Raw genomic sequence first — 26,351 nt, forward strand, 5'->3', positions numbered from 1 at the left:
CCAGCAAAATATAACTCTTGCAAGTCTAAAATATGCAGTATTTTATATTCAACAGAGAGCAAGCTACAATGATTCACAATAGAGGTTTCATGTACAATGCAACCGAGTCAAATCTAAAGTAATGGGTCACAAATCTCACGTCAACTCACCAAAGTCTTGAATTGAGAGTGAGCAACATTTATGCTGAATGTAACATGGCGAGCGGTTATACTAAAGAAGAGATACTGCACAGTTTTAACGTACTATTCCAGAAAAGTTCGCTACCACCAAATTCAAAGTCAAATTTCTTGCCATGGAAATACAAAATTACCAAGTTGTGGGTGATAAAGATGAGGTCACTCCATTGCCAAACATTCTTAGAAAGTGTAACATGTACTAAAGGAACTGCTACCTGCACAATGTCCATGGCATGTTTGTTTTACAAATCTGTACTCACATTTTTAAATCCTTCAATTTTTAACAGAGGAATGTTGTTTTCCAAGTATGGATGAATCTAAACATTTTTAGCCCCCTTTGACTACAGTGTACATATACGACATGCTTACTATGGTTTCTGTCTTGTCAGACATTAGAACTATGGTGTCATTAACTATGGGAAGCCTTCTGCTACTTCTGTAATGCTCATTGGTTCAAACGACATTGACTTACATACGATTCATTGTGACAAAGGCGACAGATACTTAAGTTTCTGTTGAATTCTTCCAAGTTGTGAAGAAATAACAAGCCAGCATGTTGCCTGAGATTGATGATGACTGGGTATAACTGATGGTAACATAAGCCATTATGTTGATGGAGACAGTGGTTCCTGTTCATCCACTATGTTGATGGTGACATTCACTCTGGGAAGCCCAGACATCCCAGTGTTGATAACGGGGGAGGCACTGTCTCTCCTATATAGTCTTTCACTGGGCTTTGTTGACAACATTGGGCTCTTTCATCAGATGTTACAAATTCATGCACAACCTGATGTGGCGCAGATGACTGACAATGAAGAACGAGTTCCACATATTTTTTGCCCCTAACTGTAGTAATTAGCACACGGTATCTGTGTTTGTCTGGAACTCTCAGATGGTACTGGCTGTCTGGGCCTCTGTCAATTAATCTACACTGAATTTAACTTTTCTAGGTCTCTATCTCAATTGCTGATAGGCTGGCTTTACAGAGAAAAGACATCTTTAAAACTGGATCTACAACACAGAAAAACAGTATTTAGTGGACCTTATTCAAAGCAAGTCAATTTATCAATTTCAGTTACACCATGCATAACAGTGATTAATACTATAAATGCAGATGCTTTCCCAAAGGAGCTGTACATAGAATAGAAATAGCTTCTCCAGTCCTTTTTGAGGGCATGTCATTCGTTCATCTTCGTACATGTGTTAGTACTTCGTCATCCGTTGGCAGTGATCAGCCAGGGTGTCCAGTGTCAGTGGTCATCCGTTGGCAGTGATGAGCCATGGTGTCCAGGGTCAGTGGTCATATGTCAGCTGTCATCAGCCAGGGTGCCCATGTCAGCAGTCATGAGTAAAGGTGCCTATGTCATCCGTCATCAACCACGGTGAACATGTCAGTGGTCATCTGTCAATAGTCATCAGCCATGGTGCCCATGTCATTAGTCATGAATCAGGGTACCTGTGTCAGTAGTCATCAGTCAAGGTGCCTGTGTCAGCAGTCATCAGTCAAGGTGCCTGTGTCAGCAGTCATCAGTCAAGGTGCCTGTGTCAGCAGTTATCAGTTTGATCATTAGGTGGTTGAAGGTTGGGTAAATTACATTTTATTTCTATTTAGTATCGTTACAACTACTGATAACAAATGAAGAGCCACGGCTGTCGGATTCTGCTGTTTACTGGATGGAAGCTGAAAGGGTTGCTCATCATTAAGACAGTTTTGGATTTTTCTGTCCGGCCAGTCCATCACTAATTTGATACAATTAACATCTGAAGAAATACTTTGTAGCACATAGTGGATGGTATGCATTTACATTTTTTATGGTTAGGGTATTGTGAGTTTTGTACTGGACAGCATTTCTATAGCTGCAGAAGAGTTAAGCAATGTAATCTGAGGTTGGGGTAGAATTATTGGTGGGGGGTTTTGTTTCAGGCTTGCTTAGAGATGACTGAATGTTCTTTGTGGGTTATCTGGGAGGGGTTTTGGTTTTAGCACATGCATTGCACATTTATGTAAGTCAACATTTACACAACATGAAAACACTAGATTCAGTTATTTAATCAATCCTGTGTTGTACTGTTCTCACTGCTATCGTATCTTCCAGTTGTTGTGTCACTTGTTCAGTCTTTTGCTGTGTCACAGATGGGTTAAATATTACTGATTTCTAGTTTGTGATTAACATGTAGCTTTTATTGTAGGGGATTAGATACACCCCTTACATCTTTTTAATTAAGCACAAAGTTGATTTATCCAACCATTATGAAACAATGAATGGTATGCATACAAATTGACTGGTACAAATATACCAGTTTAGAAATGTGTGATCCACCATATGGGTGCAATATGTAAACCCAGCCCATTTTCAGTATGTTAATTCCGTGTTTAAAGTGATACTGAAATAAACCATTACTGCTTGACAAGTATTAGATGAGGCGAGACCTGACAAATGACCCCAATTTGCATATAGTGGAGCACCCTCCAGAACATTCTATTTAGAACAGGAGAGAAATTGTCTAAATACTGGTAAGTTCAATTTCCTTATGTGAATCGTGTGGTGATGGTGTTTTCGACCTAATAAAAACTTGTCTTGTCTTGGTGTTTGCTAAACGTGCTGTACAAGAGCAGCAGTGGGTATTCATTTCACGCCACGGTCAGCATGTGTTACACATGCTTAACTGCCAGTCTACCTGTAGTAACCAAGTGTTTTCATCCAGGTTACTTGTCCAGCCTGCTGGTCACAAACATGTTCACTGTGCTGGCTCATCTAGTACTTGTCAGGCAGTAATGTCCATTTTCTTTAGTCCACCAGAGTTGTACAAAAAGTATTCAGACACCAGACATAATTTCCATAGAGTTACATGTTAAGGAACTGTTCATCGAATGGCAACAGTTTACTAAAATACATACATTACAGTGAAGTCCTTTAACACTGTGGCCTATGGGATTGTGCATTGTGGAACGTCAAATATGTTGACCACAGTGATGTCGTCAGTTAAATAGCGGTTGAGAATTGAACTGAAATTATGGACCCTGAGCAGAGATGAAATTTGCCTGTCAAATTTGTCAAAGATCCAGGGGAGTCATTCATGGATGGGTAGATATTGCTTCGTCAAAGTATCTGATGAAAAATATGATACTCATCTGCGATGCTTTTAGGTAAACTATGGTTACAATGGCAATGAAATGGGTTTTGGAAAGATATGCATCAAAACTAGGAAATGGCTTTAGATGTTGATAGTAAATTCAATTAGGGCTAGAAATAATGTCATTGTGCCAGTTTTTACGCCACACTCGGCAATATTCCAGCTATATGGAGGCCTATTCTACCCAAGGACCTTCACGGGTTGGGAAAAATTGATCCTTAACAATATGCTTAACAACTTTTGAGACTAGCCACTGGGTTGTGCAAATTGATTGATTTTTCAAAAAGATATGACCCACCAGTCAGAAATTAGTTTCAGAATATGAAAATACTGATGTGGATACGTGTCGCTTGAAATAGATCTAACACAAACACCATGGGTTGTCAGATATCTGGAGTATAAACTACTGGTGACTGAAATATCACCGACCTGGAAATTTCCTCGTCGAGAACAGCGGTGATAAAACGTAATCAACAGCGACCCTCGGCTACTGCAGCAGAGAGTTCCCAAAGCTCTCTGTCCCCGGAACATAAGTCAGTCTATCAGTCATAATCGTCTATTTGACTTCGCCCCAAGCCAAGGACACCCACCGTTCGTGAAAGTTACTTACGGTTCCACGTCAGTTCACCACAGCTGCAGGCGCTTCCATGTTAGGACGAGATCACGTGTGATTAATGTCCCGCCAAAAGGCACGTGCAGCACGTGCAGTTAACGCAGCGCGAGGGCTCAGCACACGTTTCTGTCGCGGTCAGGAGTTTTGTTTACATTACCTTGGTAACAGTGAGAGTGGAGTAGAAACTTTAATACGTCAGGGAGGGAAAACAAATACTGCGATAACAATAGTCAGTTGCACCCAACTATACTATTGCAATATTTTGTAATTTTCTTAACCTTGAATTCTCGCATTTGAAGTCATTTCCCTAACGAATATATAGTTTATATGAAGTAAAAACATGTACTTTCCGTATCTGTTCTGGTACTTGCTGTATTTTGAGGTGTGCATTTATCAAAGGATCTCAATTGCTAACCTATCGATAGTCACACACAGTTTTTCAGTGTGCGAAATCACCATTGGCCGTAGCCCGTGGCTAGTAAGAATCCAGTCAGGTCAGTAAATCTCCACAGTCTCTGGTTCGACTGCCTAGAGGATTTTCACGGGGAAACCTCATATATATAGCTCTCTCTGACTTGCTTAGTTATAGTAATCTTTAAATCATGTAAAAGTATCACCTGATAAAAATATTCATCATATCAAATCTTTAATGATGAAACCAGTAAATTTGGGCCTACAGAATTAGTTGGGGACTAGTAACTTTCAAGTACAGCTAGCCCGACTGGCTAGCAAAATTTGGAAACTATTTCGTTCACTGTAGTTTTTAATTTTTACCATTTATTCATTGCTGTTGCAAGACTCGGCAATTGCAATTCATCGGTAATTCAATGCATGGTTACAGACCTAGAATCTTTAGGAGAGCATGTGAAAGGCTGGCTGTTTTAGACTAATGTCGCTTCTGATGTCGACGGATCACAACGATTACCACAGATACTTTCTGTGAGATTAGACCAATTCATAGCAACTCATTTGATAGAACAGCACATGATGTTTGATAAAAGACTTGGTATTTGTTCACTTCTTTATGGGGTCATTTATTTAGTATACCAATTATTTAGCAAAAGGTATTTACAGGGTTTACATGATTATTAATTGCAGGGATACTCTAACAGGCGATTATAGCTGCAGATTATTCCTGTCAATAGCTTTCTGAACAACATATATACCCACGCGCAAAAGTAACGCAAGTTTAAAGCAGATATCTGTCATTTTCAAAATTAAACACAAGAAACAGACAGCGGCAAGAATTCTGACGTTTTGTCAAATAGACTGAAAAAAAGAGTGAAAACATGTAATTGGCTACCAAGACTGATGACTTCATAAAGTTTTCGAAAGGTAAAGGGGTTGTCAAGAACGAATCTCGCGGCTGTTGACCGGAAACGTGCCGATCTTGTCGAGGGGTTGTGACCCTTGGACGATCGATCCGAGGAAGGTCATCTGTGGTCCATGAAGCGTTGTATCGATGCTGCAGACGGTAAGCAGTGATGTTGTTTACGTGGGAATGACGGACAATAATTTCTTCTGAAACAAGTGTTTGTACATTAATGTAGCAATGTCACCCGCTGCTAAAGAATAATCTTTGGCGGGCGGTGAGTGTTCTGTTACTATGTCAGTGACACGGCTTAGTTGAATATTGATCATACTTACCTAATATATATATTTTTTATTATTTCATTTCACCTAATATATATTTCTTATTTCACAAAACACTAAAGTCTACTTACCTAATATATGTTTTTATTTTTATTTCACAAAACACTAAAGTCATAAAATCAATGTTCATCCTTCAAATTTCACAAAACACTTAAGTCATCATATCAATGTTCAACCTTCAAATGTTTTATGGTGCCGTTTTCGCCATAACATTTGTAGTCGTTTTCGCCAAGGGGAGGTCCCGTTATGTCCAAATGGTGCCGTTTTAGCCTGAACTCCTAAAGAAGACTGTAACATTTAAAACATATTCACAACTTTCTACTTTTTGTTGACACACAAGGTGCGTGAAATGACTGGTAACGGCATAATCCCCCAAGCCAAGGTAGGCTATTGAAGACATTGGTTGATTGCTTGATGAGATATCACAGTAACATAAGTTTGAAAAGAGAACAAAGTATCGTGGCCACATTGAAAATAAGATCAAGGGCAATCAAATCAACTGATTTCTGCCTAATCCCCAAACGTAGCTTGTCACCAAATTTGAAGACATTGGGTACAACAGTGTATGATACATCAGGTTAACAAGAGCTTGCAAAGTGGTCAAAGAGCAGAGGTGACTTTGAAGATAGGTCAATATCTGCCAAATCCACTGCTGTCTACCTAATGTCCCAATGTGGGCTGTTTATGAGATACTGTCAACAAGAGTCGGAGTGACCTTGAAAATAAGGTCAAAGTCAACAAAATCAACTGGTGTTCATGATCACCCAATGTAGGCCGTCACCACATTTGAACACACTGGGTACATTTCATGAGATATTGCGTTAACCAGAATCAGGACGTATGGACATACGTACGGACGGACAGACACAGGTAAATACTGTCCCGTTCTGACAGGGGACAAAAATCCCATAGTTCAGATTAAGAAGACAACATATGGGTAAATGAAAGGTCAAGCTGTGTACAATAAATACCCAGTGCACACTGATTGCTTACTTTGTCAATAATGTCTCAATTCTCTAAGTAGAGTATGGGTCGATGGTAGGACAAGCTACAATGAAAATATTATGGATTAACATGACTTGTTCTATAATATGACTTCATTCAAGAACCAGTGTATCCGTATTGGGAGGACAATCTAAAACTCACTCAGCGCACACTGATCCACTGACTTGTTCTACATGCCTGGGTTTACCAGGCTGTTATGGGTACCGGGTAGGATGAACTAAAGATATATACAGAGCACACTAGGAGTTAACTCTGACAAACAACAAAGACATAATTGTATAGTTACTGTTGTATTTATTGAAAATGGTTGACCCTGAAGGTCACAGTACATCAATGTGAAGGCCATCCAGTTTATTAGAATACTGTGCAGACTGAAGACTTCACAATGTGGCAGCCATACAAGGATGTATACAAACACATACAAAAGATGTTTATGAAAACCACATTTCCCCTTTCGCTCTCAAACATACAAAATTTACAAAATCAAATCTCTAAACAGCATCCACAACTGATCAAGACCACACAAATTAAGCCAAACATTTAACAAAACCTGATGGCTGACTTGCTAAGAGCTGTCAAACATTATACCTTTGAAACCATGCTTGCTCATTTACAATTTGATTGGTCTGGAAATAATGTTGTGGACTTCCACAGACAAGTTTGCTCATCTCTGAATGTTTTTATTGTCTGGCATTCTCTTACAGCTGGATATTGCTGGCCTGGATGTATAAACCCATTCATTCACTCACTCACTCACTGAATATACATAAACAACTCTCAGCAAGTCTAGGTACCAAGCAGTAAGGACAACCACTCACTCTAATGACACTCTGCTACTGAGATAATAAACATTTCATTTCACAATTTAATTCATTTAAGATGGCTAGTCAATGTGAATCTAGAGTAGCAAAAGGATATCTTGTTAAAAATGTGTTATTTACACTGAAAAAGACACTTTGATGAAATGGATTAGCTGAATTAATGAACACACATGATATACTCCCTTTTAAGCATTAAAATACCCCACTGATATTCAGCTCTAGGAGGCTGTTGAAAATTGTATGGTTGATTTTCTCACCTTCTAATTTACCTAGATCAGCCTACTTTAAATTTATTGAAGCATAAACAAAAATATCAAAACATCTAATTGGATAAGCAAAATTAAAATATATAACTTTGTATCTAAATTCTCTATAAAATGTAAACACCATTTTAAGAATACTTTATACAAATATAGTTAAATAAATGATCTAACACGAGTGAAAGTACATGGTTCTTAAAAGAATATTATAAAAGCCATTTATTAAGAACTTCTATTATACAATATTTCGACTAGGTTCAATAGTTTTGGCCACAAGTTCAATATACAAATAAAACTATAATCTACTACATGAGAAAGGCATTGTGCTATTTTATTGCTGTGTCAGTATCAAACAAAAGAACATTTTTTTACATGTTTTTTTTTCTACAAATAATCATGGTATTGTTTCTGTCTGTAAATGTGTGAACTTCCAAGCGCTTAATTTGCGTGAATGCTGACGACTGTAGACAGTACACTACAACAAAGGGCAAGAATCTGTAGACGAAGAAATATTGGTAGATAATACATTTACAGGAAATCAGTGGACCATCTTCCTGTGATGAACATTAAGTCATATCCTATACACCCAGCTATGATCCATGTTCCTTTATATTTGCAATTGATGTTTCAACAAATATTTATAGATATTCATGCTTGACTTACAAGTCGCCCTTTATACAAATCATACTGTCAATATAACCAGAGTATAAGTATCTCAAGGAAATGAAATAAACAACATGCTATGTGGGACAATCAACACTCAAACAACATTCATGGATATTTGTGTGTATATGTTAGTCTCATCTCTAGATTTACAACACAAATTCACCAATGGTTATTAGTTTGCCCCATGGTCACCAAGCTCCCAGGTCTAACTGTCAATCAAATTCTCACATTTAAAGCTTATCCAATAAAAATCCATGGATATTTAGATATGCAAATAGAAATTCTACCACAAGCAATCTGATTGGTCCACACACTCTGTGAGTTGGTCATATTCAAACTTCATGGAGATTGTGATACTCATGGGGCAAGATTGCAACAGAGGTTATTTAAACACTAATGCTCCATAGGACTCGAGGTCACTACAGATATCTGCCTGTATTGTCACAGATGCCTACACAATACTTAACAGGAATTGTAGTCACTACAGATATTCACCTATGATATTACAGATGCCTACACAAAACTCCACAGGAATGGTAGTCACTAGAGATAATGGCTTATATTTTCACGGACGCCTAACACAATATTGAACAGGAATCGTACTTACTACAGATATTGGCCTACATTCTCACAGATGCCTTCACGATACTTAGTAGGCTTGTATACGATAGTCAGTATTGGTCTATATTTCCACAGATGCCTACACAATTGTCATATGAGGGTATATACAAAAAAAAAAACACAAACAACTCTACATATTTCCCCTGTATCTGGAACAGGTAGCAGCTATATACACGAACTTGTTCACACAAAATCCTACTTACAGTATTTGCATAGCTAACGAATGTATATACAGAAGTACAGCAAGTATCACACCTTTCATGGCTAATGTCGCCACTAGGGGGCGCCACCAGGGTGTGGAGGCGAGCCGACAACGGTAATGTACAAAAATAAACTCTGATATGATCAACAATGGTGCTACCATGATATCCAGCGATTTTATCACTTCAGATAATACTTGTACACAGTCGCAGGAGAAATGATAAAATTAGCTCCAATGTCATGGTAACGTAATCATGAGTGATTATCAATGGAAAAATCTCCCACAGATGCTCAAGGTTTAATAATACCTGTATATCCCGCCCCATTCGCATTTGAAACTATGTCTCTTAGACCAACGCCATTAATATATTGCTTCTGTACAGTCTGGAAACACTGGGAGTGGTTACATGGAAGATTATCTTTAGGAAATTACTGGTAAAATGAAGATATTCTCAGCGATGACACTGACCAGTAAGTTTCTCAGAGGTGGACATTGTCAGATTCCTGGGAAACAATGTTGCAGTCTCAGTCTTCAGCATAAATCACTGACGACATGAACAACATTCTAAAAAAATGTTCATTAATGAACAGACTTCAAACAAATTGCCCTGGACTAAACTGGCTACTGTGTGTCCCACCCTCTCCTAGAAGCTGAAACTACAAATTTGGCACCAATATTCTGTGACGACCTAATTTTTATCTGATGACCAAGATATCAGCAATGGTGATGATGATGATGATGATGATGATGATGATGATGATGATTGAACACAGTGCTGGAAACATGTTGCTATGACAATGGAATATTTACACATGAATATGAGGCAGCTCTCTGATACAAGCTAAATGTGAACAGAACTGATTCATTGTCTTCACGGCATGAACTCATGATATCAACTGCAAGGATTCATCAGGGATGAACAAGTTACTGTAAATCAGCCATGTTAAGGTCCCCTCTTTATTCTTCCATAACCTGACACAGTGGGTGAGTGAGTGACTTTTGGTGCTTACAATTTAAGCTTCAAACCATGTTCCCCTTCTGAAGAGTTGAATCCACACCAGTCGACAGACAAGAAAATGCATTAACTAACTGGCTACCCCACCTCCCCTAAAGTACACAATCTATGAGGTCAAGTATATAATCTGTCAAACAAACTTTCTAGCCTACCACTATCAATTTTTTCAAGGGTATTTACAAGTGGAATGCATAAGAAAAAAAAGATTTTTGTATGTGACAGTATATATGTCACATCCATAAATCTTACCACTATCAAGTTAACAGGTATATTAAAAGCCACGACTTACATCAGTTCCCTACAGAAAATTAAGACACTCCTTGAATCTTCTACACAAACATACCCTGGAAAGAATGAATCAGTTTTACTCCTCCTGACTAAATTCTGCTAGTTCTTGATTATTGAAAATGAAGCAAAAAGACAGTGTCCATTAGCATCTAAAATGTAGATTGTCTTCAATATCAGAGAGCCTTACCAGCATAGCTTTCAGCAGTTGGTTGATAGATGCCATAGAAATATAGTAACATATTCAGATCCACCAAGTATAAAGACAAACCCATTCCAAAAATTCAACAGAATCTTCAACTGAGATTCAATTTTCAAATGTAACAAATTTTGATGGAATCTTTTAGTTTGGCTGACTCCAGCCATAGGCAGCAGGGTAGAACAGTGTAGGCCTGTCAGTGTTAGCTCAAACTCAATTCTCCGATGGTTCATGGGCACAGCTTGGTCTCAACAAAGAACTTACAATAAAACAACGCTCTTCTGTGATCTTATAATGGACACCAATGCACCATGGATGATTAACTACAAATGTTACAAAAAGATTAGCCCTTGTAAGATTTTTTAGTTTATCAGTTACTGTCCTGATGACTTTGTTCTTGGATGAAAGGCTTCAGGTCCAGGTTTTCTCAGGTCCAAACAGACCAATCACACCGTGTAATCTATTATGTCAGGTGGGGCAACATATTGTCTGTAGTGTTGGGATGTACAGTTATGTACCTGTACCACATCAGAAGAAAACACCAACTAACATTGACTAATTGTAAGTATTTATGTTATGAAAACATAATTCTCTTTTTACAAGTTCAAATTTAAATACATAAGGGGCAATCAATGTGTGATAATATATATCGGTGTGATAACAGTATGCAGCTGTGTCAAAATAGTGTGTAGTACAGTATGGTATGCATGTGTGATAATAGTATGAGTACAGTGTGACAATAGTGTTTACTTCACTGTATTGTATGGTGTGAAAACAGTGTGTAGTCCAGTATGACGTGTGTAGTTCATTGTGATAAAAGTGTGTAGTACTGTGTAATATGGCTGTGTGATAATAGTGCAAAGTATGGTGCGATGATAGTGTGCACCAACTGTTGGTCAACCTGAAGAGATATATTGAGCTCCGCTAATTCTGAGTCCAAGGGGTCAGTCTAAGAGGCCAGTAACTGATAAATGTTTGTCAATGCATAGAGCATTATAAGACACTGTATGTAAACAGTTATAAAACATGGCTTCCAAACTCTTCTGCAGGAACAATTAAACCAAGTTTCCTCACCTGAACACAGCATGAAAATCTTACACCAATCATTCTTCCACCATGAAACATCAATGTACTGTTTAACTATCGAAACTTTCAAGTTTGTGGTTGCTTACATGAGGAAAAGTCCTAAACGTAAACACACCAAGCGTGAGAAGGCCAACACCTTATCCGCATTTTTTGTAGGTCGCAACTCCACCTGTTGGCCAAAAAAGGCACTATTTCACTGTGCATCATGGGAAACAGCTTTGCGTAAACCAAAGCTTGAAAGACAATGAGCTGTTCATGGAAGTTCCAAGGTTACCATGACAACCACTACTAAGAAAAAGCTTCTATGTTCTCTGACAATACCACACTTTATCATATGCCTCTGTTGGTGTTAAAATTCCCATGACTGACAAAACAAATCTTCAAGTATTTAACAAATTTTCATGCAAAAATGGTGATCTTAAAAATATGGTACCTTTTCCCCACAGAACAAACTCTGAGATTCCAAATTGTTAAAAAATGTCCAAGAACAATGATACAGGAAAGTGACAACAAGATGGTAGCAAGTCTGAGTATTATGAATGCACTTGTATATATAACAATATGAATAAAGCTCAAAGTTTATATTGGAAGGGACAGACTTTCAAAAGTTATCAAATACAACATGTTGACTTTCATCTGCAGAGCAAACTGTCTTCAAGCACCCTACAGGAATGATAATCCCCCAAATTACTTGGCACTTGAATTGTCGCATATCTACTAGGATACGTGCAAACATATTTTCAAAACATTTCCATGAAAATAAGCAGCTATAAGATTCTATTGTTTTGAGCATAAGTATAGAAATCTCATGAGCAATTGCCATTCTTCTTAAGTATGTTATTGCAGACTAAAAGGTTATTATTCTTATCTGCTGCTTAAAGGCAATGACAATGTACAAGGTATGAAGTTTACATCAGAGGGTGATTATAGCACAGTTGCTTCTACACAATCGTCAGTAGGTCAAACAAATCATGGTATATCATTGTCGGATATCACCTACTGTCGATATACCGGACCGATTTGGTCACATGACTAGTTCCTAAATATCCTGATCCAAGACCATGATAGGGGCCATTATTGTAACACAGAACACTGCCAGAGACTCTGTTTGTTGTCCACAATGTGTGTTCTCAGCACTGATTGTCTTTTAAAGTCACACAAATTCTTGTTCACACTTGTCACTGGGAATATATCAACATATATAGTTGTGCACAAGCGCCTGGGGGGTCTAGTTTTAAAAAAAAGCACCAGTGTCTCAGCTGGGAGTTCTAATAAGAAAACACCTCACTGGCTTCGATCCAAACTGAAACAAGCATATATCCATGGTGGTCAGCTGATGAAATAATCAGAATGAAATACTGCTCCATTAATTATTTTCCGAAGACAATTCAGTCAGAAAGGCAACATCAAACTAAATGTGCATAGAAATCTGCAGCACCAAGAAAGGGAGATAACTCTGACATAATCTCCCAGAGCAGCTAGAGCACCGAGTTGAGTGACCCACGCATGTGAAGGAAGAGGAAGAGATTGGTGGCCCAGTAGGAGGAGCTAGCAGACTGCATCTCCTTCCATCACGGTCTGAACCTGCTCCAGTTTAATGCCAAGTTTACTTCTCCTTGCAAACTCATCCTCTTCCAGGGCACACATGATCTGTAACAAGAAACAGTGAGTGAGTGAGTGAGTGAGTATTCAGTATCGGTGCTATATCCTACAGTGCTGGTTGAATGAATGTGACCAGTCTGCAGTGCCGTTTTGATGAAGTTTGAGAAGTCTTACTTGGCATTCTAATTTGGATTATGTTTCTGATCAAAAAGTTTGTCCAGATATGTTTCTCACCTCTTCGTAGTATTTCTGTATGTACTTGTACAGTTCCATCAGAGCAGCATTTGTGTTGAATTCTCCTTGATGTAACTGGAAATCAACACTTTCACATTTACTTCTGTACATGTAAGTTTAACATGGTCAAGGCCCTGACTTCTTAAAACAAAATTTAGCTTTTACTCAAATTTTAAACTGAGTTTGACAAATTAAATCAGCTGAAGCTTTAAATCAAGTGCATTTTGAAAATGAAAAAGCCCTAACAACTTAAGTAATTTATCCACCACACTCAAATTGTACTATGTTTGTGTGTTTAATATTGATTTCAGTTCACTCTGGGAAATACTTTGTTTCAAACTCGGTTTTATGTTTGTTTTGAGAAATCAGAGCCAGGTCTGCTCGTTTACTCTTACGACCTGGAACTCGCTACTAAATTTCTGACACAATCACCACCCTCTACTAAATTCATGACAATTCATCCCCCTCTGCTAAATTCTTGACAATTCATACCCCACCACAAGATACAAGACACAACTTCCACACTCTACTAAACCGAGAACACAATCATTGCCTCAACCAAATCCATAATAATTCATTTCCCTTTACTGAATTCATCACTCTCAATTAAATCATGAAGATTCATCCCTATCTATTAAATTCATGACAATGTAACCCCTCTACTAAATTCAGGACACAATCATCACCCTCTATTAATTTCAGTATAATTCACCAACTATAACTGAATTCAGTACAATTTATTACAGTCAGAGGAATTCAGTACAATTCAGCAACTAGTGAGATTGATTCAGTTGATTCAGGAGATTCAGTTGATTCAGTTGATTCAGACTTGACCCTCTTGGAAATGAACATGCTTGAGGTGTTTATAATTACCCTTGATTCCTCTGTCAACATGGCTGTCATGTCTTGATCACTGATGGCAGGCATCATTTTGATGTCTTGGTAATACCTGGGGAAAGACAGATCCATAGAATACATGCAGACAATGCAAGATATAATCCATCAGCCCTGAACATGAATACAGAAAGTGAAAGGCTGGATACAGAAAGTAAAAGGCTGGATACAGAAAGTAAAAGGTTTAACACAGATACATCGGACCTTTCACATGTCGTACGCCATATCAATGGAATTACATGGGAGAGTTTATGGTGTTTTCATAAAAGCATTATTGAGGTTATGAACCTCTGATTGAAGAGCGAGTGTCTATTTGGCGGTTCAAACCCAGCACTTTTCCCAACACTGACCATTAGACTACTAACTCAGAATGTGACATAGGAATCTGTGTGTCTAAGAGGTGACAAAACTCGTTCTGAAAGTTTCTATGTTACCTCTCCACCCATTTCTTGTATTTGGGGATATCTTTGGCATAGAGTAGTTTACTGGAAGGGGAGTCCTTGCCCAATCTGTGTTCACTGACAGAGCAGGAGTCCATGAACGTCTGTCCAACCACTGTCAAACACGAGTCCACAATCGGAGACTTGTAGATATCGAAAACAAAGTTGGGGTTCTTGATCACGTTTACCCAGAAACGAAGAGGTAGACTGAAAAATAATTAACACACATGATATACATATCAGTTGAACTGTGGTTGAATAGAAGCAGTTTGTAGGGATAGTCCATCCACCATAAGGGTAGTCCGTACTTTGCAGGGGTGGTGTGTGCTTCATATGGGTAGTCTGTACATTAGAGGTGTAGTCTTAACTCTATGGGATACAGAAAGTAAAAGGCTGGATACAGAAAGTACTACTCAATGCTAAACGTATCTGTACTATGAAGGGCTAATAGTGCAGTCCAACCTGTCTTAACCACATTCCTGTACCTGTTGGATTTCCACGTGTGGACTGTCTCATGTTCCTGTATGTTGTGAAGCAGAGCCTGGTCGTCCAGGAAGTCGAACATATATTTGATGGCCAGTGGCAGTGCGGAACCGCGGTGTGCTGTGCTGAATATACGTTCGAACAGGTCATCCACAAACTGCTGGAGTGTACCCTGAAGAACAAAGACAGGGTTACATCAGTGCTATGTCACAAGTTTTGGGCATCAGGAGATCCACATGATTGCATGATGTCCTCTGGGTACAATTCTATACAAACACAGCCAGATCTCTCCAGGTCTCCATACCTTAATAGCAAAGAAGAAAATCTACATCTTTAATCAGCATATAGGCAGATGAATGAATATTCATAACTCACACCTATATTTTGTAAGGTATGTTCTTACCTTTGTAACGAGCAATCTGGGCAGGTATATTTCTGTCACCATCTTACTCCCACGGTCACCCTCCTTCTGGGGATCAGTGTCATGGTGACGCACCTGCAGACACACGTGAAATCAGCATTCCATCTGCTTACCATGTGACATAATTTACAAGTACACCTTGAAGTGGCATGCAGGCAACGTACAAAATCTGTGTGTGGAATTCAGAAATAAAAAAAATAAAGATTGTTCTCTACTATGCTGCATAGTAAGTGATCTTAGTACCAAGTTCAAAAGACTATCATCATTTGCCAAACACATGTATTAACATTATAGATCCATTAAATGTGTGAGCCCTAAATATAGACAGGAAAAGCAATTGTAATGAAAATAACCTAGACACCTCACAAATAAACTTCACAATGTGCATAATCTTATAGAGAAGTCATGAACTACCTTGTAGCCCCACCAAAAAGTTGACATCGTCATAGGTCTCTTGACCTTGAGTTATTTGCAAGCTATATTGGGTGATTCAGTGAGTGAGTGAGTTTAATCTTACAGTCTGTAAATAATCAAGTCTGGACCAGACAATCCAGTGATCAACAGTGTGAGCCGATGACGTGTCAACCAAGTCAGCGAGCTTGATCACCCAATCCCATTGGTCGCCTCTGCATAGTTAACTTTCGTGGCAAGCATGGGTTGGTGAAAACCTATTCTATCCGGGATCTTTACCGGTCAGAAGCTGTATTGGCGGGTATGACCTAGGGAATGACCTTGATGACCTTGAACACAGCTCCCATGATGCAAGTACTTGAACTAACTCCCCGAAACTATAGCCACTTGAACTATGACACTGTGTCTGGCTTGATGACTGGGGAGGTTATACTTACTAAATGGTAGAACTTGACTCCATTGTTGTCAAAGTCAACAGTAACAGACTGAGGTGATATCACAGTACGGCTCATCGGTGGGCTCCGATTAAATGGCATTTGGTCTGAAACAAACAGGGTTCAAATTACTTTAGATATGCAGAATACAGTGGAAGCTGTCAAAACTGGCATCTGCCCATTCCGGCAAGTTGTCATCACCAGCATAAAATCGGAGTCTAGTTTGTGGTTTGTACAGTTATCATCAACTCGACAATTTGGGACATTGTTTTAACCGGACTATTTCTTCAGTCACAGTGAGTGCTGGTTTAGACAGCTCCACTCTATTCATTACTGAGCCAGCAGGACTGTTAACCATATTGCTGTATGTTGCTGATATTTCAAGAACCAGAGTATTAAAGGTGTTATATACCACAGTTAGCTTGTATCACACAAGCTTTGGTAATGATTAGTCTCTACAAATATATAGATTTGTCTGAAACAGGCAGCTCTGATGTAAAACTGAACTAGGAGCTCCAGTGACAGAGGATAGTAAGGTCCGAGGAAAATGTTGACTTGCTCCATTTCGTGTTACAGCATCAGAATGAATGGGATTAATGCTACTTTTATCAATACAGTAGAACACGGATATAAAGAACTCCAAGGGACCAAGGGATTTAGTTCGCTATATCCGTTGTTCGTTATTCACGTTTGACCGCCATATTGGCTTATAAAGATGAAGATACACGTATATACATGGGCTACATATTTTTATCTTGCACAGGAATAACAAAGCCTCCCTTAGATGTGAGATGAGAGCGAACTGAAGATCTGTGTATCAGTCAAGCTTTTAAACACGATGTGTTTCTTTTGTTAATTAATTAATGACTATCAAACAATGTTGATTCACCGCCAACGAGGTTAAACAATGTTGATTCACCGCCCACAAGGTTGATGTATACCGCTAAGTCGTTGAGTTGACACAGAGCTGACACTGAGTGAGTTCGCTACTCACGTCGTTAATTGGGCTTGGGGTCAGGAAATCAGTTCGCTATAACCGTTAATTCGCTACTTACGAGTTCGTTATTCACGTATAATTTTAATGTTATTATAAAGGGACCATTGACGGGACTTTTAAATTTGTTCGCTATATCCGTTTGTTCGCTATATCCATGTTCTACTGTATTTCAGTTCTGTCCAGTTGTGTTAACAGAGACCACAACTTTATCATTTTGGTGAAACACAATAGCAAGGATGTGGTTTTATCAAACCTAAAAACATTGTTGGAACAACTGGGGTTCAAACCCCAGTCAAGGTTTCGGGTCCAAAGCTACCAATTACTACATGGCAAATTGTGGTACTTTACACATCCATGTGCTGGTTGTATCAATAGAGTTGACTGAATCAACATGGCAAATCTGGGTAATTTCACGAAGACACTGAAATGTCCTCTGGAATGTCAGATGTATTAGACAAAGATACTCACCAAACTTGTTTGATTTATCTGATATGATAGAGGAGTTGTACACAGAATCTTGTTTGGGTACAATGGCCACATACGCTCCATCAGGAACCTGGGAAATATCAGATGACAGTCAATATACACTGTTGTCATGTCAACTTCCTACTGTAGTGTGATGATAACTGTTGTTGAAGGTATGCTAGTTTAGGGATACAAAGGTTTCCTGACAATTTCCAGAGGATCATTAACTGGCATTACTGTATTGTAATATACTGAGAGTGTTTAGATACATTGTCATTTTGTAGAATACATTAAATCTTTGCACTTTAGGCAACAGCTTTAAGTCATACAGAACACAAGCTACAAGTCGTGTAAGATGTGGCAGAGTGGGGACTGATCCCTCCTTGACAGATTCACCCTGGAGGGGTTTGGCGTCAGTGTCCATGCTTACTTGGCCTAGAGAAGGCCAGAGTGGAAGTGACCTCGTTCAATAGGCCCCCCAAGTGTGCTACCTACCTGATAGTGGTTGAGAGTATTCAATCTCTTACAGTCACTCTCTGTTTTCGACGATGTGTCCTCGTCATGAAGAATCAGCTGTCGAGATTTTTCATGGCAGAGCCATTCTGGTGGATGACCAAATAAAACTGTCAATAAGGAAATGACACAACCCCATTAACCCCGCTCTGCAGTGTGGAGCGCCCTCTAGCATGCCAAGGGAGACAACCATATGATGATGATCGACGATGATGATGTACATGCAGTTAATGGATCAATATGGTACAACTTGATCCCCTGAAGAACTCTTCAAATGGTAGACTTCAGTATGACATAAAACAAATGTTGTTACTAAGGAAACAGGAGCAGTGAAGAAATATAAAAACTCATTTGGACATAATTTGTTGCTTTATCATTGTATGGCAGACATTTGGAGAAATGTGTCAAATGGCGTAGTAAAGGACAACTGTTTATGTCTGGTCAAATCAAACTGTCCACTTGCTTACTAAAGTACTAAAGTATTAAAAAAAGTAATTTCCTGTGGTCAGTGTGTAAAATATACCACAGATATTCAAACCTGGATGAGAGTTATTTCCCTTCAACTGAGACTGTTGTACCACGTTGAGCGCAATGGGAATCAGACAGATGTCACTTGTTGAAACGACAAATAGGAAGGGGATCAAAGGGAGGTAAGTACATGAGATATCTCCTTGTAATACAGTGAAGCTCGTTTCTGGTGTCCATGGTTGTGATATTGCTGGAATATTGCTATGAGCAGCGTAAAACCATGCTCACTTCCTCCTTATAATACAACCACTCCAACCAAATGTTGATACAATTAATTGTCACCATTCTTTGTCTTGAAATCCAACCTTGAAATCAACTGCAGATAATGTTTGTCTTACAGACGATTGTGATTCACTTCAATAACAGGTGCTGTTCACGTAGAAACATCGCAAGCAATTGTTTTGTTGTGTCATCAACAGTGGTGACGTCATTCAAATCATATTGTGAAGTAAAGTCAGAATAACATCACAAATGAGCAGCTCCAGATGCTACCATGGGAACTAGCTGAAACGGCCAGCTAATGACACTTTACTGCTGTACCCGTATATAAATGAGTGCAGACAGTAAAACCCTTTGGTTTACTTTTTGTTCACAATGTTGATAAACATCATGTGCTGGCCAATTTCTGGGTGTTATTGAGTATTTGAAGCACTGGAATATTTCATTTGAAACCTCCGGCTGATGCCATCAGTTCCAAATGTAAACCTGTGCTTCAAATCCTCAATAACACCTGGAAATTTGCCAACACATGTTTATCTCCTAATGAGAGTCAAACACAGGACTGTCAATGGCCAACCGCTGCCCCACCTAACACATTATCATTTACAGTGCTGATACAGGAAACAGGAGCAAGAAACATCATCACTGTCATGATGTACAAAGCACCATGGAGGTATCTCATGTAAACAGGTAAATTATTTTTAAAAACATGTTAGAAAAAGGTACTTTTCTACATGGGGAAATATTAAATAAAGTTCAAAAGATTATTTCCTTTTAAAATGGATGAAAATAACCAAGCTCTGTCCTCAACCCAGGTGAACATGCATTCTAGGTCTACAATGATTCTATATATATATATATTCAAGCACTCAAAATGTATCAATGCATAAAAGGAAGCCAAGTTCTGTCCATAATATATCAAGGTGCATTAATTAGAGTCTTGAATGTTAATTTGGCCAGTTCATTTGGCCAGCCTTATAGAAAAGTCAACATTTGTTCTTGAACTGAATCAGAATAAAGTACAAAAACAAACACAAGAAGAAATGCTTCAACAGCAAATTAGTACTAACTAGCTAATAAAAGTTACGAAAGAAAAGAATGTAAAGGATAAAGATAATGTCATTCACATGCAAACAGAAATAACTGAAATGAACATCAAGATGCGAACAGAATGTTTTGTGTATGTTGTTGGTATTTACTCATTCTTTTTCTTCTGAACCAAAATGGACTTGTGTCAAAAAACAAATCTCTCTTGACACAAGGTGGCATTTAGACTTATCAAGAACTCAATGCTACTCAAATGAAACATCACATTTAAAACTGCCACTGTCGGCTTTTGAATACAAATTGAGAATTGTTGTTGATGTTGGTTGACAAGATCAGAACTGTGGATGCTGATAGAGAATAGTGTATTTGACACATAAATAACTGACATTCATGACATGTTTGCAGGTGCTTGATGTATTAGAAGCAGCTAGAGATAAACAAAGTGGAAGAGCTACTAATGCCATGCAACAACATAATCTCCCACACCCCAGCATGGCCATGGAGCAGCATGCGTCTCAACCATTCCTCTGTCTTACATCACAGATCCAAAACCCATCCCAGGTGAGTTCGTATCTCAGGTATTTACACAATTACTCATAAATTTTCAAAACTTTGGTAAGTTTTTGAAATATGAGGGTTATTTTCCACAATTCATCTACTTGAACTCCATTTGTTCATTTACTTCAGAGCCTAGAGCTACATACATCATTGTGATGTGTTAACTCTTGCTTTGATGAATAGACTTGTGGCATGTGCTGCTTGGCAACAGATTGATCATTGTAACAAGGCAAAAGTCAGGTGATATGTGTGTTTTTAAACTGGACATATATTCATAACGGAAATAGGGGATGATGTGGCAGACGTTTGTTCCTTGAGATACAGTGATAATCAATAAACCTATTCTATCAGGAGAGACCTTACGGTCAAGCTAAGATAATTGTTAAAGAAATGAAACTCTTACATATTTTGTGAGTGTAAGTATCATCGATAGTTCTGTCAAGTCCATGAACTAGTGGGGGTTAATACATGGAACTAATAGAAGATTAACAATCAGTAGATGGAATATCATGGGGCATGCAGCAATCGTCATTCACCACCCCAATTTGTCCTCCCCGACCCAGCATGCTGGTCTCTATCACACACTGCAGATTGTCAATATCACTCCCCCCAAAATATCATTACACAATATTTACAACACATGTGAAATAAAAACATTACTACACAGAACAAACTGAAATAATGACAACAGAACCGATCTAGAAAATCAACTTCAGCTTTCAAATAGAATTGGTTTTACACTTTAACTAAATTATAGACAGAAATCTCGGTCTCCACATTGTTATTTTCAGAGAGTGATGAGGAATCAAGTGATTTTACTCTGCTATTTGCTTGAAATGTGCGTTACTTGGCAGTGAGCCAGAAGCAGATCATGGATGATATGAACATGACGGAAATGTGCACCACTTCAAACATGTCAGTAACATTGTTTGATCACATACAGTTAAATGGATTGGAATTTTCAGAGTTTTTCTACAGATATATATTTGCAAAAAATAATTAAAATTTCAGAAATTTATTTTGCCTCATCTGACAAGTTTGAATAACATGAAACAGAATTCACTCAAATCAAGGCATGTTTGGAAAAAATCAAGAGTTGCTTCCCTTATATCAAAGGCAAGCTTTCACAATTAATTTAATAAACTTTTGGATGATGAATATCGAACGGAGCAATCATGTGAGTAAAAAAAATCACAATCCATCATTTTGAGAAAGCACATAATTTTTAACAATTTACGACCAAAAAGCTACAATGGTGCAGGTAGGAGCACTATTTCTAATCAATTTCATGTCTGCATGAATAAGTCATAAAGCCTATTATCGGAGTGTGATCCATATGAAGAAACAATCACTGGACTGCAAGTCCCAAACACCGATGCATCGACAGGCACGTGACTGCACCACATCAGCAGTCATCAGTACAACAAGGTGGCAACATCCCTTCCTTGGGTGAGTGAGCAAAGTTGTGCAGGTGGAGAGGAGGAAACTGATGGGTGGTTAATGGGTGTGGGGAGGAGTTTGAGGGACAGGGAGGGGGATGTTGATGGGTGTCTGAGGGACAGGGAAGGGGGATGTTGATGGTGTTTGAGGGACAGAGAGAGGGATGTTGAAGGAGGTTAAGAGGCAGTTGAATGGGGATGTTGATGGGTGTTAATACTGTTATGTGGGTCAGGGTGGGGAATGCCTATAGAGTTTTTGTTGTAGATGACTCTGATCACGTGATGAGTCACATGACTATCATGTAAGTGTTAGTCACAGTCCAGCTTACCCAAATCTAAATCTTCTTTGGCTGGTCGACTGCTGAATGGAGCATTTTTATACATGGCATCAAGTATCTTCTCTTTAATCTGTGAGATTGTGTCACAGTCGAGTACTTTGACTGTGTGTGTCTGTTTCTGCTCTGCATAGCTGTCCATATCCAGCACATTCAGTGTCTGCAATGAAGGGGGATAACTCAGACATGCCACTTGGAACCATTCTCCTGCATAATAACTTGACCAGCACAGCACCATTGCTGGAATTACTTATAATGCTAAATTATGCAAGAAAAAGTTGGACAAGTTTTTGTCAATTCCACTTAGGTCTTGAAATAAGAGTGAAAGAATGAATGAATGAATTATATGCTACAGTCCATGAAATGTTAATAAGTCATTCTGGACAACTAAAATCAATGGTTGACAAAGAGCATGGCATAAACTGACCTGCAAGTATGTTTAAGTATGATGAGAGTATATAAATTACTTACCATAATCTTATAGTTAATCTGCTGTCTGATAAGTTTATCCTCGGACAAGGAGTACCGAGCTTCGCTGGTCACTGAGTCCACAGGACCCTTGGACACCTGTTGTTTTATAGCCTGGTACAACATAAACAGGGGCTCCCCTGCACATTCCTGGGGAGAAATAAGGACCTTGCTTAGTATACATTCATACCATGTAGGGACAGTGTACAACATAAACAGGGACCTGGTTTATCATACTTCTATAGACAGTAGGGCAAAAGCCAGGTCCCCCTGTGTAACTGAAGGAATTATGGCAAATTTGAAGGAATTGCATCTCGAATGTAAACAAATGCGGCCAGCTTGCGAAACAATTGCAGCGATATTGGTAGTTTAGCGGTAATAACATAAACACAACGCCCCCATTGGAAACAATGTCGGTAATACTGGAAACATGATCGGCCATCTTCGGAGATTTCTTGGCTCAGTTCCGTGATTTGTCGGTCGTGTCCTGAAACTCACACATCAAAACATAGCGTCACTGGATGGGGCACCCATCTCGGTGAGTTTAGTTTCTACTGTTTTCATTTTCATTGTTATCCATCTTTGACCACCCGTTTTGAATGTGTTTAGGTATGAGGTGTTGTCGCAGCTATAAATTATTTTTTTTAGGAAAAGATCGTCACTGCAAAAGAGCGTCATAAGTCTGTTTACGTCTGAACATCGGAAGCATCCAGGGGCATGAATTATGAAGCTCTTTTGCAGTGACGATCTTTTCCTAAAAAAATAATCTATAGCTCCGATATAACTATGGATATCGCTGCAATTGTTTCGCGAATGGGATGCGTTTGTTTACATTTGAGATGCAATTCCTTCAAATTTGCCATAATTCCTTCCATTAATTAGGGGGGCCTGAAAGTGTACAACATAAACAGGGACCTGGTTAACCGTACTTCTACAGACAGTAGGGAGAGAGTGCAAAACAGAAACAGGGACCTGGTTTACCATACTTCTACATACAGACAGTAGGGAGAGAGTGCACAACATAAACAGGGACCTGGTTTACCATACTTCTACAGACAGTAGGGAGGGAGTGCACAACATAAACAGGGACCTGGTTTACCATACTGCTACAGAGAGTAGGGAGAGTTTACAACAAACAGGAACTCAACAGCTGTATTGTTGGTTTTCTCACCTTCAAGAATTTGTACAAGAGGAAAGAGAACCAGTTAGTCAACATCTTCTCAGCAACGGATTCATTCCTGAAAACAGACGACAATGTCCAATTAATGCTGTATACATTTTACCATCTTTACTGACTGACTAACACAATAATGCGAGAAGGTCAGCTTTCTTTTTTTATTTTGATCAATCAAATGTCCAGCAATAGTAGGAAGCACCAGTTCAGTGTCACACTCTGTACATATGTCAAAGTTTAACATGAACACCCATGTACTCTGAGTCAGACACAGCATACAGTAGACTGTACTTGTTTTATTCCTTTGACCCCAGGCATCCGGCAGGGTAATATCAAGTACCATCTGTTAAAATCTTCTGACGTAGCTGGCTAAAGTCATGTTGTGACTGAAACCAGCTTTACATACTAGAGATATAAACACGTGGTTGATAGCATGAGCAACAAACTGTTGATTGGACACAATCAGCCAGGGCCCCGTTTCACAAAACTCTCGTAAGCCTAAGATCTCGTAAGTTTTCTCGTAACCATTGTGCCTATTGTACTGTAACACAGGAGCTAAGGATGCTACGAGAAAAGTTACAAGATCTTAGGCTTACGAGAGCTTTTTGAAACGGGGCCCAGATGACATGTTGCCACCACCAGATCCAGACTAATCACCCATCTGAACATGCATGACAGAAGACTAGGGACTTTATACCGAAATATCTTGTGATACTGTAATATCTGGATAGCTGTTGTTAGGGCCAACTTACCTTCTCAGTAACAACTTAGGGTGATTTTTACCCTCTACTGACTTTTCTATCAGGTCTGCTAGCAAGGTTTTCAGAATACTGAAACAAAAAAAAACAGTGGTAATCAATACATGGTTATGAATGTAAGTCAGAACAGAATGTTCTTTGATGATCAGTCAATAATGTCACATGTACAACTGCAGCCTGGAAACATCTTGGTCCAGGCAAACAAGCGGTTGATGTAATGAGCACCACTTCTGACAGACAAGGTTCAGTGGTACACAATGAGCCAGGTTAGAATCTTACACCCTCAGGTGTGCACCCGGGCTCATGGGGTACTCTCTCAATCCCAGTATGGGTCTTTTAGGATCAACTACAGACGACACACAAGCATGTCAGGTGTTCATACAGACTCATGGGAGACTTCCCATCAATCCCAGAGGAGGTCTTCGAGGATAGATGCCACACACTGAAAACAGGTCCTACTCCAGATACTACAATGTCTGACCTTGTGACTTAGTTTGGTAAGGAGAGCTCAATACAGTTCTATCATCATTTCTCATGAATCTTTGTTCAATGAATTAAACCTAGTGATGAGAATGGTGGTGATGATGATGATGATGATGATGATGATGATGATGATGTCTGATGTACAGTATGTCTGAATGATCCTTTGCAGGATCATGAATATTTAATGGAGACTGTAAAAACTTTTTCTTTCATAAAAATCCTGCTCAACTCAATTCTCAGCCTGACATTTTCTAACCTGAGATCAATGGCAGCATACTGCCTGATCAAATGTTCTCAATCTCAGTTGTCATATTTCCAAGCAAATTCTTTAACTGAATAGTACAAGCTCTCCATTTCCGTAGCCTCTGAAACTTAAGTCAACACTAAAAATTTACAAGGGTTGCAATTTCAGTGACAGAAAGTGAAGAGATATTGATTTAGGCAACAGCTGCTCCAAGCTCCACATACAACCGCTCACTCTGTGAACTGCCACAACAAAACATTACTTTAAACTGGTATGAATGTCACTGCATAAAGACTTATTATACATATGGGTCATGATATTCCCAAACTTCTTGGTAAGCAAAAACAACCTCCACTAAATCAATATAAACTTCATTTTCAATAGATTTCCAAGTCTCAAAGGCAGAGCAAGAAATCTGCTTACAGTTGCAGGCTTACTCCTTCCATACTTTCTGAGAAATCGACTGT

General features: G+C 38.8%; 1 protein-coding gene across 3 annotated transcripts in view; it reads right to left on the bottom strand.

Annotated features, from left to right (window-relative positions):
* Positions 1–6,856: 6,856 nt before the first annotated feature.
* Positions 6,857–26,351, bottom strand: part of LOC137296806 (plexin-A2-like) — a 191,219-nt gene continuing 171,724 nt past the window's right edge. For 2 of the 3 annotated variants that reach the window (XM_067828665.1, XM_067828666.1), the window contains exons 24-36: positions 25,152–25,229; positions 24,397–24,463; positions 23,229–23,375; positions 22,752–22,917; positions 18,614–18,741; positions 18,122–18,209; positions 16,660–16,763; positions 15,794–15,886; positions 15,393–15,562; positions 14,902–15,114; positions 14,447–14,522; positions 13,574–13,648; positions 6,857–13,387 (exon numbers count right to left, since the gene is read on the bottom strand). In XM_067828665.1, coding sequence (XP_067684766.1) covers positions 13,286–13,387; positions 13,574–13,648; positions 14,447–14,522; positions 14,902–15,114; positions 15,393–15,562; positions 15,794–15,886; positions 16,660–16,763; positions 18,122–18,209; positions 18,614–18,741; positions 22,752–22,917; positions 23,229–23,375; positions 24,397–24,463; positions 25,152–25,229 — 1,507 coding nt within the window. In that variant the 3' untranslated portion in view covers positions 6,857–13,285. The remainder of the gene's footprint in view (positions 13,388–13,573; positions 13,649–14,446; positions 14,523–14,901; positions 15,115–15,392; positions 15,563–15,793; positions 15,887–16,659; positions 16,764–18,121; positions 18,210–18,613; positions 18,742–22,751; positions 22,918–23,228; positions 23,376–24,396; positions 24,464–25,151; positions 25,230–26,351) is intronic. The other variant, XM_067828668.1, reaches the window with a different exon arrangement.

The sequence above is a fragment of the Haliotis asinina genome, chromosome 9 (assembly GCF_037392515.1).
Source record: "Haliotis asinina isolate JCU_RB_2024 chromosome 9, JCU_Hal_asi_v2, whole genome shotgun sequence".
Taxonomy (NCBI): Eukaryota; Metazoa; Mollusca; class Gastropoda; order Lepetellida; family Haliotidae; genus Haliotis; species Haliotis asinina.